Consider the following 15,805-nt stretch of genomic DNA (forward strand, 5'->3'; position numbering starts at 1 on the left):
TTTGTGGAACCATCAGTATAAATATGTGCACTGTCCGCGTACTTCTCGTGCAGAAGAAGCAGAGACAGTTGTTTGAACACAGGCGCCGACAGCTCAGACTTTTTCCCGATTCCTGGTACGCTGAGATGCACTGTGGGGCTGACAAGACACCAAGGGGGTATCGATGGTTTAGATGCAGCGGTGAAGCCCGTGGGAGGTTTGTCGTTGTACTTGGCGATAGCTCTAGAGAATGATGCTTGGTGCCCGTCTGAAGGTAGTGTTGCAAGGTGGTGATAGGGGGCACGTGCAAAATGTCTGATGTGCGTTCTCAGGGCTTCCACCGTAATGTGAGTTGGGCACAAGCTCAAGCACTCAGAGTTTGCCTTGGTTTGCCCAGATGCACGTCAGCAGAGGCAACTATTGCGATTGCTCGGGACCATCCAATGCAAACAACTTCAATAAAAGGACTACGCATATGATGCTCGCACAGGCACCTTGGGGGACAAAATATTCGCGAGTAATGGGGTTGCTAGATCCATAATTAACAAATATTTTTAATTAACTATTTTTTATCCTGGAAGTATGGCATGGGTTTGCATTAGGTGCTTAAATAAAATCTCATGCGAAGACAACTGCACTTTATTCATTACTTCTAAAGTGCTTGAGTGTTAAGGTGTTAATAAGTAAATTGGCGCTCAATACGCTAATTTGGAATTAGGACGCGGGAATCCCGATATCAAGAGAAACTCCTTTTGCAACGCAGCTAATTGCGCAAGAAATCGGGAAGCTCATGTTGTTTTTGCCAGCCGAGAACAGGAAGGCTGCTTTTATCAGTTCTGCACAGGCTTTAGATTGGCGTGCAATGCGGAATCAGGTGCGTCACATTGGGTGTTTTTCTTTGTGTCGCTACTCCAACCTCTGAATTCGATTTAGCGTACTATATATAGGTGCCTATTTTAATGATGAATGCTTTGGAACACATATGCTCTAGAAGTATCCAGCAAACTGAAATTGTCTTCGCGTTTGATTGACGTCAAGTACCTATGATAATTATATACCATAATCACGGTCTTTAAAGAAGAAATAAAAGTAACCTTTGTAATTATGTTCTGATTGACCCTATCATCACGAGTAGCAGCCTATCTTTAGGTTCACTGCAGGACGAAGGCCTCTCCCAGCAATCTCCAATTACTTCTGGCTTGCGCTAGCTGATTTAAACTTGCACCTTCAAATTTGCTAATTTCATCGCCCCGCCTAGTTTTCTGCCGTCCTTCACTGTGCTTCCCTTCCCTTGGCACCCATTCTGTTACTCTAACGGACCACTGCTTATCTGCCCTACGTATTCCATGGCCTGCCCAGCTCCATATTTAACAGCGGATATCCTTAGCCTAGAAAGAGTAAGGGTAGTGTTGAAGATTAATTTTCCGAAGACAAAGGTAATATTCAATATCCTGACCAAACAACAAGAATTCAAGATTGGCAGTCAGCCTTCAGCGTCCGGCGTCCGGTATCACGCAGGGGGGCAAGTTAATGGCACAAACCCACTATGGGGGATAGGCCATAGGAGGTGGGGAGGAGAGGTGTACAGGAGCAGGTGTTTCGCCGGCACGGGCCCTTTCGCCCCATGGATTCCGTTCGGCGCAAGCGGCAGCAGGAGCTCAGACGGGGGCGGCAGCGCCGACGTGGCGCAAATCCCGAGCCTCGAGAGCAAGAAGCACAAGCAAAGCGCCAGCGGAGGGAAGCCGCTACCGCCGAGGGTCGAGAACGGGAAGCGCAAGCCACGCGCCGGTGGAGGCAAGCGAACCCCCAACTTCGAGAGCAGGAGGCCGAGCACAGACGTCGACGCAGAAAGATTTCTCCCACGGAGGGTGCCGACGGACGGTTAAAGAGAGACTTCCTCGACCGTGAGTGCGGACACACATGCAAGGTGTGTGATAGGCTGTGGTTTGATCGGAACCTCACGCAACTGAAGAGTTTGTTCAATCTGGAACCGAATCTCGGCTCTGTCAAAACGACGACAACGAGACAAAAGACTTTCATGAAAATCGCGCTAAACACGAGTTCGAAGTTGAGAAAACGATTAGCAGCTTCGCTGTTTTGACAGCTTTCACTGCGTGCCACTGGCTTTACTTTTTTCTACTAATGTCAACAAGAATATCGGCAACCCAAGTTTGCTCTCTGATCCACATCGTTCTTTTTTTTGTTCGTTAAAGATACGCCTAATATTTTTTGTTTGATTGCGTCGTTGTCCGGTCCTTGACTTCTTCACAAGCTTCTTTGTTAGCCTCCAAGTTTCTGCCCCGTATATTAGTACCAATAGAATGGAACAATTCTATACTTTTCTTTTCAATAATAGCGCTAAGCTGCCGGTGATTGTTTGGTAATTCCTGCCTTATGAGCTCAAACACATTTTTATTTTTCCTGAAATTTATTTCTCGTAATCAGGGTCCCCTGTGAGTAATGCACTAAGCTAAACGTACTCTTGCACAGACTCTAGAAGCTGACTGCCAACCTTGAATTCTTGTTGTTTGGCTAGGCTTATCGAATATTACCTTTGTCTCCTGCAAATTAATCTTCAACACTACTCTTACATTTTCTAGCCTAATGTTATCAATCATTTGCTTTAGTTTGTCCCCAGCGTCACTGAACAGCACAATGTCATCTGCAAACTGAAGGTTATTGAGATATTCGCTACTGATCCTCACTCCAAATGCCTTGCAGTCTAATAGCTTGAATATTTTTTGTAAGCATGCAGTGAATAGCATTGAAGACGTTGTGCCTCATCACCTGAACACTTTCTGGATACGCACTTTTCCACTTTTGCTGTGGAGAAATAAGGTAGCTGTGGAGCCTACCTGTAAATAGACATTTGCTAATATGTTCACATATGCTTTCGTGTTTACGGAAGCCTTCATGACTGCTGGTTTGTATACGGAATGAAATGCTTTTTTGTAATCTATGAAATCTATATAGAGAGGTTGATTATACTCTACAGCTTTCCCAATTTGCCTGATTGATGACATAGATGTGATTCTTTGTAGAATACCCATTCCCAAAACCAGCCTGATATATTCGTTGGTTGAATTCAAGGTTGCTCTGATTCTTATGAAAATTATTTTGGTTAACATTTTGTGGAATTTTGGAAGCAAATCAATAAGCCTATAATTCTTTCACTCTTCAACGTCCTTTCTTATGGATTAGTAAAACGTTTACATTTTGCTAACCGTCTCGTGCACTTGAATTCGTGAGGCATTGCGTATAAAGGGTCGCGAGCTATTCAGGTAATATAATCCTTCTATGTTTGATTAATCGCTAGTTGCACATGGCGCTTCTGTATCCTGTTCGTCAGGCACACCCAGGAATTTTTGACATTGCCCCTGCTGCTATTTGTCGAACTTCACCTAAAAGTATGCTGGTGGCTAGTTGGTTAGAATCTATGATTAAATGTGTAAGCGCGTCTGAACGAGGACATAGAAAAAAACAGACACAGCGCCGTCTCTGTGTGTCTGTTTCTTTCTACGCCGTCGTTCAGGGGCGCTTACACATTCTATCACGAACTTCAGCGCATTGCAGCAGCATAACTCAATGGGAATCACTGGCTCCGGACAGGCCGCCATTGGAATATGAACCTGGCAACGTTTAACGCTAGAACGTTATCTAGTGAGGCGAGTCTAGCAGTGCTATTGGAGGAATTAGAGGGCAGTAAATGGGATATAATAGGGCTCAGTGAAGTTAGGAGGCCAAAAGAAGCATATACAGTGCTAAAAAGCGGGCACGTCCTGTGCTACCGGGGCTTAGCAGAGAGAAGAGAACTAGGAGTCGGATTCCTGATTAATAAGAATATAGCTGGTAACATACAGGAATTCTATAGCATTAACGAGAGGGTGGCAGCTCTTGTTGTGAAACTTAATAAGAGGTACAAAATGAAGATTGTACAGATCTACGCCCCTACATCCAGTCATGATGACCAGGAAGTCGAAAGCTTCTATGAAGACGTGGAATCGGCGATGGGTAGGGTGAAAACTAAATACACTATACTAATGGGCGACTTTAATGCCAAGGTAGGCAAGAAGCAGGCTGGAGACAAGGCAGTGGGGGAATATGGCATAGGCACTAGGAATAGCAGGGGAGAGTTATTAGTAGAGTTTGCGGAACAGAATAATATGAGGATAATGAATACCTTCTTCCGCAAGCGGGATAGCCGAAAGTGGACGTGGAGGAGCCCGAACGGCGAGACTACAAATGAAATAGACTTCATACTCTGCGCTAACCCTGGCGTCATACAATATGTGGAAGTGCTCGGCAAGGTGCGCTGCAGTGACCACAGGATGGTAAGAACTCGAATTAGCCTAGACCTGAGGAGGGAACGGAAGAAACTGGTACATAAGAAGCCGATTAATGAGTTAGCGGTAAGAGGGAAAATAGAGGAATTCCAGATCAAGCTACAGAACAGGTATTCGGCTTTAACTCCAGAAGAGGATCTTAGTGTTGAAGCAATGAACGACAATCTTGTGGGTATCATTAAGGAATGTGCAATGGAAGTCGGTGGTAACTCCATTAGGCAGGATACCAGCAAACTATCGCAGGAGACGAAAGATCTGATCAAGAAGCGCCAATGTATGAAAGCCTCTAACCCTACAGCTAGAATAGAACTGGCAGAACTTTCGAAGTTAATCAACAGGCGTAAGACAGCTGACATAAGGAAGTATAATATGGATAGAATTGAACATGCTCTCAGGAACGGAGGAAGCCTAAAAACAGTGAAGAAGAAACTAGGAATTGGCAAGAATCAGATGTATGCGTTAAGAGACAAAGCCGGCAATATTATTACTAATATGGATGAGATAGTTCAAGTGGCTGAGGAGTTCTATAGAGATTTATACAGTACCAGTGGCACCCACGACGATAATGGAAGAGAAAATAGTCTAGAGGAATTCGAAATCCCAAAGGTAACGCCGGAAGAAGTAAAGAAAGCCTTGGGAGATATGCAAAGGGGGAAGGCAGCTGGGGAAGATCAGGTAACAGCAGAATTGTTGAAGGATGGTGGACAGATTCTTCTAGAGAAACTGGCCACCCTGTATACGCAATGCCTCATGACCTCGAGCGTACCGGAATCTTCGAAGAACGCTAACATAATCCTAATTCATAAGAAAGGAGACGCCAAAGACTTGAAAAATTATAGACCGATCAGCTTACTGTCCGTTGCCTACAAACTATTTACTAAGGTAATCGCAAATAGAATCAGGAACACCTTAGACTTCTGTCAAGCAAAGGACCAGGCAGGATTCCGTAAAGGCTACTCAACAATAGATCATATTCACACTATCAATCAGGTGATAGAGAAATGTGCGGAATATAACCAACCCTTATATATAGCTTTCATTAATTACGAGAAAGCGTTTGATTCTGTCGAAACCTCAGCAGTCAAGGAGGCATTACGGAATCAGGGTGTAGACGAGCCGTATGTAAAAATACTGAAAGATATCTATAGGGGCTCCACAGCCACCGTAGTCCTCCATAGAGCAAGCAACAAAATCCCAATAAAGAAAGGCGTCAGGCAGGGAGATACGATCTCTCCAATGCTATTCACACCGTGTTTACAGGAGGTATTCAGAGACCTGGATTGGGAAGAAATGGGGATAAAAGTTAATGGAGAATACCTTAGTAACTTGCGATTCGCTGATGATATTGCCTTGCTTAGTAACTCAGGGGACCAATTGCAATGCATGCTCACTGACCTGGAGAGGCAAAGCAGAAGAGTGGGTCTAAAAATTAATCTGCAGAAAACTAAAGTAATGTTTAACAGTCTCGGAAGAGAACAGCAATTTACAATAGGCAACGAGACGCTGGAAGTCGTAAGGGAATACACCTACTTAGGGCAGGTAGTGACAGCGGATCCGGATCATGAGACGGAAATAATCAGAAGAATAAGAATGGGCTGGGGTGCGTTTGGCAGGCATTCTCAGATCATGAACAGCAGGTTGCCATTATCCCTCAAGAGAAAAGTATATAATAGCTGTGTCTTACCAGTACTCACCTACGGGGCAGAAACCTGGAGGCTTACGAAAAGAGTTCTACTCAAATTGAGGACGACGCAACGAGCTATGGAAAGAAGAATGATAGGTGTAACGTTAAGGGATAAGAAAAGAGCAGATTGGGTGAGGGAACAAACGCGAGTTAATGACATCTTTGTTGAAATCAAGAAAAAGAAATGGGCATGGGCAGGACATGTAATGAGGAGGGAAGATAACCGATGATCATTAAGGGTTACGGACTGGATCCCAAGGGAAGGGAAGCGTAGCAGGGGGTGGCAGAAAGTTAGGTGGGCGGATGAGATTAAGAAGTTTGCAGGGACGGCATGGCCACAATTAGTACATGACCGGGGTGGTTGGAGAAGTATGGGAGAGGCCTTTGCCCTGCAGTGGGCGTAACCAGGCTGATGATGATCATGATGATGATGAGCTCAATGGGCTACATTTCTTAAAATGATCTTTTCCAAAAGGTTCCCCGAAATTCAACAATTTTCAGGTAGCAAGGGCGAGAGAGTACGCCCTTCTAATCGCATGCATATTTACGGCGCTTATTCGCAACTTTCCTGCTTCGTTATAGCAGTGCATTAACCTTTACCGAAATTATGCTCTAACGCAGAAAAGAGGTCACGATTAAGTGTCGTAAATGTGCATGTTATTAAATGGCCATCCCCTTTCGACAATGCTAACTGAAAGTTGTTGAAATTCGGGCGGGCTTCTGAAATATCGTATTTTTTAAAATGATGTCTTTCGCATTACGTTCAAGCACTGCGGCGAAGTTTGGCAGACAGCCGAAGTGGAATGTCCAAATTCGTGGAGAAGAGGGAGGAGGACATTACTTCTTATCAAGGTTTCGTGGCTGCTCTGGCTACTATACAGCTCAGTATAGTGAACGAAATTACTGATGACATTACCCTATTTTTGTTCACTGTGTACATCTTGCTCTTTCCTTTGCGAACTTTCTCACAGATTTGTTGCTGCCCCAATGTTTTACTGCTTCCTCAATCTCTCCGACGTTGTTATTTTGAATATCATGTAATTTCTTCTTATTTTTCAGTTTCGACAGTTCAGCGTATCCTATCTCATCTCTTGAATTGGACATTTTCATGATTTGTCGTTTCTTTATTAGGTCCTTTGTTACTTGGCAGTGTAACCAACCAGACTCCTGACTGGTTCACATCGCTGCCTTCCTTATATCCCTCTCTCTCTCTCTTACCTATCTGTTGCTTTGGTTATTTACCTCCCACTTCAATTGCTGCTTCTGAAATTATTCTAGTTACTGTTTCATTCATTACTTCTATGCTATTTTCTTCTTGCTGTTCTAAAACTACAGATTTATTTGCGAGAACCAGCCTGGATTCATTCGCTTTTGCCCTGATTGGCCTGTTTGGCCATTACTAATTTGGCTCCTCCTCCGTCCAAATTTAGAGCAATCCTAGACCTTACTGACTATGATCACTGCCTTCTACATTACCTAACACTTCAACATACTGCACTATGCTCGGGTCGGCACAGAGTATGAATCTCTTTCATTTCATGTTTCCCCGTTAAAGATTTTTGAGGTTCACTTCCACCCTCCGTGGTTGTTGCGCTCAGTGGCTTTGACGTTGCGCTGCTAACCACGAGATCGCACGATCAAATCGCTGCAACGGCGGCCGCATCTCGACGGGGGCAAAATGAAGAAAGCCCATGCACCATGCATTCGGTGCACGTGACGTTAATGAATGGTGACGTTAATGAACGTCACGTAGTTAAAATTAATGAGAAGCCCCCCCACTGCGGCGTGCCTCATGATGAGATCGTGGTTTTCGCACGTGAAACCGCAGAATTTATTTTGAATATTAAAGATTCACTCCCTGTCATTGCGCTTTCGGGAGAAGTTATTCATTTTGGGAGTCAATTTCTTCCTACTAAATCTAGAGTCAATTTCTAGAACCAATGTCGTAATTTCAAATGGCCTCTTTTACACTCTCCTTTTGCTCCATTTTCGCATTGAAATCTCCCGTGGTAAGAATTTACTGAGTTTACGCTGTTGTCATGCTAATTCAAGTTCCTCATAGAACATTTCTGTTTATTCGTGATTATGACGGGATGTTTGAACGCAGGCTCTTACTAGATTTATTCTATGCCTCCTATTTAGTTTTATTACGACGACTACTACCCTTTCATTAACTCTGCAGAATTATTCAGTGTTGCTCGTTATGTCTTTATGAATCAGAAATCCTACCCCGTCTTCCTCCTTATCAGGAAGACCTCTATAGCAGAGGACATGACCATTAGTAAGCGCTGTATAAGCCTTACCAATTCTTTTAGCCTGAATAAGGCCAATGATATCGTAAGCAATGTCTGATAATTGCTCTAAGAGCCCTTCTAAGCTAGCCTCACGAGAGTGAGTTCACCTGTTAAACGTTCCCAGGTTCAATTTCGAGTGGCGACCTGTCTGGATGCTATACATGTCCACAAAAAATTGTCTTCTTCAAAGCGAGTAAACCACCTGTACAAGCAGCATTTGTGTAGCTCGCGTATCCTTTTTAACAAGATTAGTGATAATTAAATTTTCAAGGCCATGATACGCATTTAGCACCGTAAAGCTTAATTTGTATACATAGAAAGGGCAAGCATGCCCGAGTATGAACATACTAATTTTAGGATTGATATAATAAAAAAGTTTAAAATATCGCCTTTAATTGTTTTACTGCTTCGCTTTCTCAAGTTTTTACTTGGTCTGCCTTGATGCAGTATGAATAATGTCACGACAATTTTTTTTTATTTCTGAATAAGCCCAGTGGCCTTGTTTCTGAGGACAAACCACGGGTGTTGCGTTCCCTGACAGAATACGCAATAGTACACTCTTATATATTTAAAGCAAAGTGTTGGGTAATTAGACTCCTTTACGCTGAGCACAGTCGCCATCTAGAGACATAACAATATACAGCTTGATTTCGCATTTTATTTCTTCTTATTGTTTTTTATGCTTTATAATAGATAGTAGAGTGCACTTATCATGACCAAATACGCACAACAAAAGAGCCATTGTCCAGAAAATCCATTAGTGCAGCTTAAGCGCAGAAAAAAAAAAGGAAATGTGTTTGCGAAAGAGTGTTAACATGTTGCGCATGTTGAGGCGGCCCTACTTTTTCTCTTTTCTGTTCGAAGAGGGAGCTTTTTAAAGAACTTTGGAGAGGCTTCGCTCCTTTAGCGTGCACAACGCGCCCGTTTTGCGGCTCTAAACAAAGAAAACAAAAGCTTCAAGTTTTTTTTTTTTTTAGAAGGACATGGAAGGCGATTGGTTTTCACTGCTAAAAGCTGCACTTAGTGCGCGTTCAATTACCCAGCTATGAAATGTCCGGAAGGCCACTTAGGCTTTAACAAACTGCCGCAAGAAGAGCTCGGGCAAGTAGGGGACGAGACCCGGCGTTGTACGGAGGACCCTACAGGAGAAACTTGTTTCGCAAGACGAAGGGTGAGTGATTGCCGCCTCGTCAATGTTCGCGAATTTTCCCGTTTGATGCTTAATCACGTCAGGCGCAGCGTAGGCTGCATGCTTAGCCATTGTAGACACCCAACCATTCTTAGAATAATCTTTGTTGGGCACTCGGCGGGATTGTCATCCCAGTTTTCAGGACATGCACGCCCAGATTTGGCAAATTGGTAATGTCATTGTAATTCCGCGCCACTTCCCTTCATGCTTGCCGTAGGACGTTATACTTGATGCCTGCATTTTTTTTCTTTTGGCCAATCGCAGAGCAAAGTTCGTTGGTCGAAAGATGGATCTCAGATTTTTTCCTGCCTGCTATCTAAAAAAGTAAACGTCTTCTGTGTCTAGACCCATCATAAGCGATGTAAACAGCCTTTCGCGTTCTGTTAACAAGAAAGCTGTTCTGAATCGCAGTGAAATAATGTGCCTTAAAGTAGACAAGCTTGGCCCATCGTGAAAGCATTATGGTTGGTATTCTATACCGGCATCCTGCGCAATGGGCTACTCATTGCACCGACAACGGACAAAAACATTCCATCCGGCAATAAGTATATTCAAGAAGCAGCTCGTTAAAGTGGTTTTCATTCAAACGTTTTTTTTTTTTCTTCTATTCTCATAAAAAATCAGGCCACATGCATATTTCTGATATTTTTACAACATTGAGCTTTTGCTCCAGAGGTACTGGGGCCGTAAATAGGCAAATACATGGTCTAAGAAGTCAATACCACCTTTTTCAGTCAAATGACTTGTTGGGTTTCAATCTCCTGTTTGTACCTCAAGAGTAGCAAGATGGGCATTCTGGGCTTTCTCGCACCATTCAACTTCTTTCTTTTGATCCCTCTCTATTCCTTGTTGCATATATATATATATATATATATATAGGGAACACCCGGTACGTACGGTTACCTTCACCAATGCTGTCGAGCTGAGAGCGGTCTAGACGAAGGATACTGCAAGCCTTGGTCATCTATAGGGGCTCAAAATACTTGGATGTCAAGCACGCCGGTTATTGAAATACCACACGTTCTAGTCTTCAGCAGTATTATAATGTTAGGTATGACCGCATCGTGCGGAATATAGCAGTCCAACTTGACAATGCTGGGGCATTTCCGAAAGCACTCTTGTAGCACGACGACAGTGCGTCAGAAACAATTCCTGCCGTAAGCGGGTCTAAATTGTGACTTGAAATATTCTGAATAGGCTTCATCTTTTTGCGGAGAAATTATCGACCACGATATTGTGCTAGATGGTGCAATGAAACATGACGAATGCCTGAAAAAGAACGCAAGCTGATCGAGGCTTTCAATGATAAAAAAGCAGAGAGTTCCTACAGCCTGAAAACAAAAACAAAAGGAATAAACGGACAGCCCAACTAATCTGTAAGAACCACTACGAGAGCAGTCGACAAAGACGTGAGGACAATGCCTTGTTTCCTACTTATCTTTCGCCGCGGCGTGCTTTCACCAAACTCGCCAGTTGCAACACATTGGGCCCCGTAATTTAGGACATCAGCCCTTAATTTCACTAACACGCAGCTTCGATCGGAAAAGTTCCCCCTCCAGCAACGCAGCAACGCACTACAACGCCGTATCTCTTGCCGTTGCTGCTTCTACTTCCGACGCTCCGTAGCGCCCGTTCCAGTGCAGCCTCATGCGCTCTCTCGTCGTCAGCGTCCGACAGAGAAGCGTGGCTGAACCCTGTCGGCTTTCCTTTAGGCGCGTCCAAGGAGTCAGTGATTTCCGAACGGACGGAAGAGTTTTTCCGCTCCGCTAGTTTCCTGGTGACAGCCTCTTGGATGGCTGCACAGAGAGGCTCGCTCGCCATTGCGCCCGCTGCCCTGCCGCTCTTTTCGTGACGCGGCGAGAAGTGCTGCCTTCCCCAAAAAAGTGAGAGGGAGTTAGGCGGCGTCTGCGCGGCGGCGGCAGCGCGTGCTTTTGTTGAGTTCCTGGCGTTTCCTGCCGTTCCACCTCAGCGCGCCTCATCCTAGACCATCTCTCCGTCACCTGCCAACAAGACTCGCAGGAAGGACAGCCGCTGCTATGCGGGGGCAGGGAGATAGATCTCGAGCCCCTTCTCCTCTGGCGACGCGAGGCCGTTTATCGCGTTCCTTTTTGGCAGCTGCCTCTGCTGCTTCCCATCCGGTGCCCTGTTCTATGCTGCAGAATGACACCCTCTGGCGACGTGCAGCCTCGACGACTCTGTGGATGACGGCTTTGAACAGGCTCTGCGCCGTACACGGGGCAGGACGCAAGAAAGCGAGCGGGAGCTGAGCCAACCTTATTCAGCAGAAGCGATGGAGTCCACGTGGAGAGTCTTGCTTAATGCCTGTTCTGTGCCTGTGTGTCGTAACGAATGCCAGGAGTGCGGAGACCGGTGTGCGAACTCCTCGGGCGAGATACGTTTCAGGATCGTGGGGAGACATGGGCGAGTCTCCAGAGAAGTCGCTGCCGTTATGAAAGACGCCTGCTTCTCGAAAGTTTCCCTCGTTGAGATAGGAGCTGCCGGTGTAAATATGTGGTACGTGCACCGAAATGATCCGCAGCATGGAAGACCTAATTTGTCTTTCATTCCAGAACAGCATTAGGTTTTCCATTGCAATATACATTAAAGCTGAAATATCGCAATGTACTTTCATAGTAATAACGTGCTAACTTGGGCTCGTTGGTACATGTCTGAAGAAAATGAGTAACAGCGCTGAATAACGGGGCGTGACTGCGCTTCGTCTGTCTCAGTCGCGTCCCGTTGGTCGGCGCTGTTACTCGTTTTCTTTCGAAGCAAGTCGACGATTTCCGGCGCGCTGCTTATGAAACAGGCATTGACGGTAATAATACTTGTGTTTTAAACATGCCATGTGCGTGTGTCCGGCGTGAGCATTGTGCTAAAGCTTAAAGATGTAAATGCATCATAATTTAGACAGATGTAACTGTATCATCATATATTGCATCATAAGAACAAAAACGCTGGGAACTTAAGAGTACCAAGGAATTTATTACGTTTGAAAGTCAAATACTCTCGAGCAGCCAGCCCTGATCGTACGTATTTGCAACCATAACGTTAAGAACTCCACCCTGAAACGAAAGATTATGTTGGAGTGCGGAAATATTTCTAATTCAGAGGTGGTCTATAAATTAATATTTATAACTCAAACATTGTTTTCCCTAGCGTTTTGGTAAGCCAACAAAGACAATGTGTCCACCACTTGCGATAACGTCTCTACGTGTTATTTTTGCCATTATATTAATTAGGCGTCAGTAATCTTGAAATCTTAAACTAGTGGTCTATAGAACAGCTTATTGAAGGCCACACGCACGGCGGTGGTACTGTTCGCGACACGCGTTCTGTACTGTGGCACTCGTGCGTGACTCATAACATCCGCCAACACATCACCAAGAAGATCAGTGCCTATAGAAATCTTCTGTTGCATGTTGCATGAAACTTTCTTCATATTTGCAAGATTCGGAGCGCAATATGATGCCCTCTGTCTAATAATCGTGCAGTGAACGCGTATTAAATGTGATGTTGTGCCGCACGATCTGGTTTCAGCAGACTGTTTGCTATCTCGCCTATGTTGCTTTTAACTGCGGAGCCCGTGACGGCCGCCCCTATGCAATCATGTGCGCATGCCGTCGTTTCGTGAACATTTTGCAATTACAGGAAGAAGAGTAGCCCATGCCACCTGCAGGAACTAATATCTCCGAAACATAGATAATAAAATAAAGAGCACCATGTTATGCGCGAACAAATTCTGGTTGATTGTAAATTATTAATTTATCACTTTCAAATTTTTCGCAAAACGAAATGAAGAGTTCCTCATTGGCAGGCGATAACTAGCATGATATTTAATTCGGCAATCAAAGTAATATTTAAATTAGGCACACTACTGTATTTCCCTCACACTTTTGAGCATCCAAAACTGATGACGCCTCATCAGAATGTACTGAAGGAGCACTTTAGAAAATTCATCATGAAAGAACTGCTCGTACACGCAATAAGTGATAAAATGTTTTCCCATGGCAAGTCAGCCATTGAATGAAGTAAAACTTATACTAGCAACACTGCAATGCGAGTGTATTTCATTATAGCGCGCTCTTGCTTCGTGGAGTACGCCCTGAATTCGTCTGATTAAGGCTTATGTACTGATGGCTTAAATTTTGCTTGTAAGGAGCATAATTCTGAGCACACACTCCGCGGAGACTGAGAATGTGTATCTCTACCGTTTCTTGTACAGTCGTAATGATAACACGTCAATGGTTCTCAAATCATGTATCTTAATTAATAATTTATTTGACATTGTGGCAGGTGTTAAGCGTAGCGTTAAGAGACAGGAAAAGAGCGGTGTGGATCAGAAAGCAGACGGGGACGGCGGATATTCTAATTGACATTAAGAGAAAAAAATGGAGCTGGGCAGGCCATGTGATGCATAGGATGGATAACCGGTAGACCATTAGGCTTACAGAATGGGTGCCAGGGAAGGGAAGTGCCGTCGAGGACAGCGAAAACTAGGTGAGGTGATGAAATAAGGAAATTTCTAGGCGCAAGTTAAAATCGGTTGGCACAGGGCAAGGGTAATTGGAGATTGCAGGGAGAGGCCTTCGTCCAGCAGTGGACATACATAGGCTACTGATAATGAAATTGATGATGATGATGATGATGACGACGACTGCGACTACGATGACGACGACGATGACGATGATGACGATGACGACGATGATGATGATGATGATGATGATGATGATGATGATGATGATGTGGCATAAAATTTGGCAGAAGGACGGAATAAGTTTTATATATTTATGTCGTTTAAGAATTATAACCGCCACGAGCTTTTGAACACTTTTACGGTGTTTCTCTTATATGCGGTCGACTCTACAAATAGTCGGGGAGACTAAATTCTGTGAAAGGACACGAGCACAGGCGCGTTAAAGTTTCGCAATACGCACTCAGTGTTTCATTTTTACTTTTCTTCTTTAAAGGGTGACTTCGGCGTTTTTTTAACCATGTTAGGATATCGTCATTTTCAAATGCCATTGACAGTCCTGTCTCCGGTAGGGTGATTTAATTTGCTTTGAAATTCATCGATAATTTTAAATAACCAATATACTGGATACCGAAACCGAAACGGGTTGCTGATTCGTGTGATGGCATGATCAGTCGATGACGTCAGGTACTACACTACCATAACGTAAACACGCAGAATGCGTGCTAAACACGCTCCACACTTCGTGCTAACGCCGAAGAAGTGAAGCTGATGATATCTCCTGTCGACAGAGGGAGCTTTTACAGAGTTACCGAACTAGACAGCGGCGATTTAAGCGAGGATTTCAGCGACAGTGGCGCTGTAGTCTCTGACGTCAAAAACACAGGCTGGCCAGTAGAAAGTCATGAGTTGGGAACGCAACCAATCTTTAAAATTCATTTTCAGGAATACTAAATGACTTGCAGCCATATAGTTAGGCACAGATAATGAGAGTGCAAAAAAGAACATATATTCAAAATTTTATTAAGATTAGTGTACATAAAAATATCGCCGGAGTTGCCGTTTAAAACACAATACAACTTTCTTAGCGTCAGAAATTTACCGGGATACGTAATTTATTTTATTTCTATGAAGCGCATAGTATTTGGACTTGTCGCCAACCGTCCAAATCCTATGCGCTTCATAGAAGTAAAATAAATTACGTCTCTAGTTAAAACAATAATTCATAAAAGCGTAGCGAATTAGTCAACAAGTAAAACAGAAACTGCTAAAAATGACATAAATATAATACAGCGACATATACCGAAGCGTCCATACAATGCATATATACTTCGCATTTATATCGACAAACACCAATGTCACTTATTTTCCCGCATACTCGTCAAATACATTTTTTGCATCGGCAGCCGTAAGTTCCCTGGACGCCAGGGTAGGAGACCTTTAAAAGCTAGTCGTGATGCAAACATTCGACCGAAGAAGAAAGATAGGCGGAAGAAGGCAGCGGCCAGGAGTTTCTTACCCGTGACAAATAGGCTGCCGGCACTGACGCTGGGCCGGATGTCGCCAGTCAACCGGTGTCGGACGTGACAGCGGTAGCGATGTCTTGCGTCAGATGCGTCCGTCGCCCCGAACACGCACAGGTCGCCGTCCGAAGTCACCCGGTACTTGGGTCCTAGTTCAGTCGCTAGCATGCAAAGAGAGGAAGAGAAAGCAGTCGAGGTGTGGAAAACCAATTAAACGCGTTAGCGAGTAGAAAATTTAGTCAGTATTATACACTGATTTTGGCAGCACGCGAATAGAAGAAGAATACTAAGGAACAATGAAGGACTAGCGCTGAAGAAT

General features: G+C 44.2%; 1 protein-coding gene across 1 annotated transcript in view; it reads right to left on the reverse strand.

Annotated features, from left to right (window-relative positions):
* The window catches only part of LOC126536806 (cell adhesion molecule Dscam1-like), a 494,472-nt gene that overhangs the window by 176,202 nt on the left and 302,465 nt on the right, over nt 1-15,805 (reverse strand). Inside the window, exon 4 of the mRNA XM_055074010.2 lies at nt 15,483-15,647. Coding sequence (XP_054929985.1) covers nt 15,483-15,647 — 165 coding nt within the window. The remainder of the gene's footprint in view (nt 1-15,482; nt 15,648-15,805) is intronic.

This window comes from Dermacentor andersoni, chromosome 4 (genome assembly GCF_023375885.2).
Source record: "Dermacentor andersoni chromosome 4, qqDerAnde1_hic_scaffold, whole genome shotgun sequence".
Lineage (NCBI taxonomy): Eukaryota > Metazoa > Arthropoda > Arachnida > Ixodida > Ixodidae > Dermacentor > Dermacentor andersoni.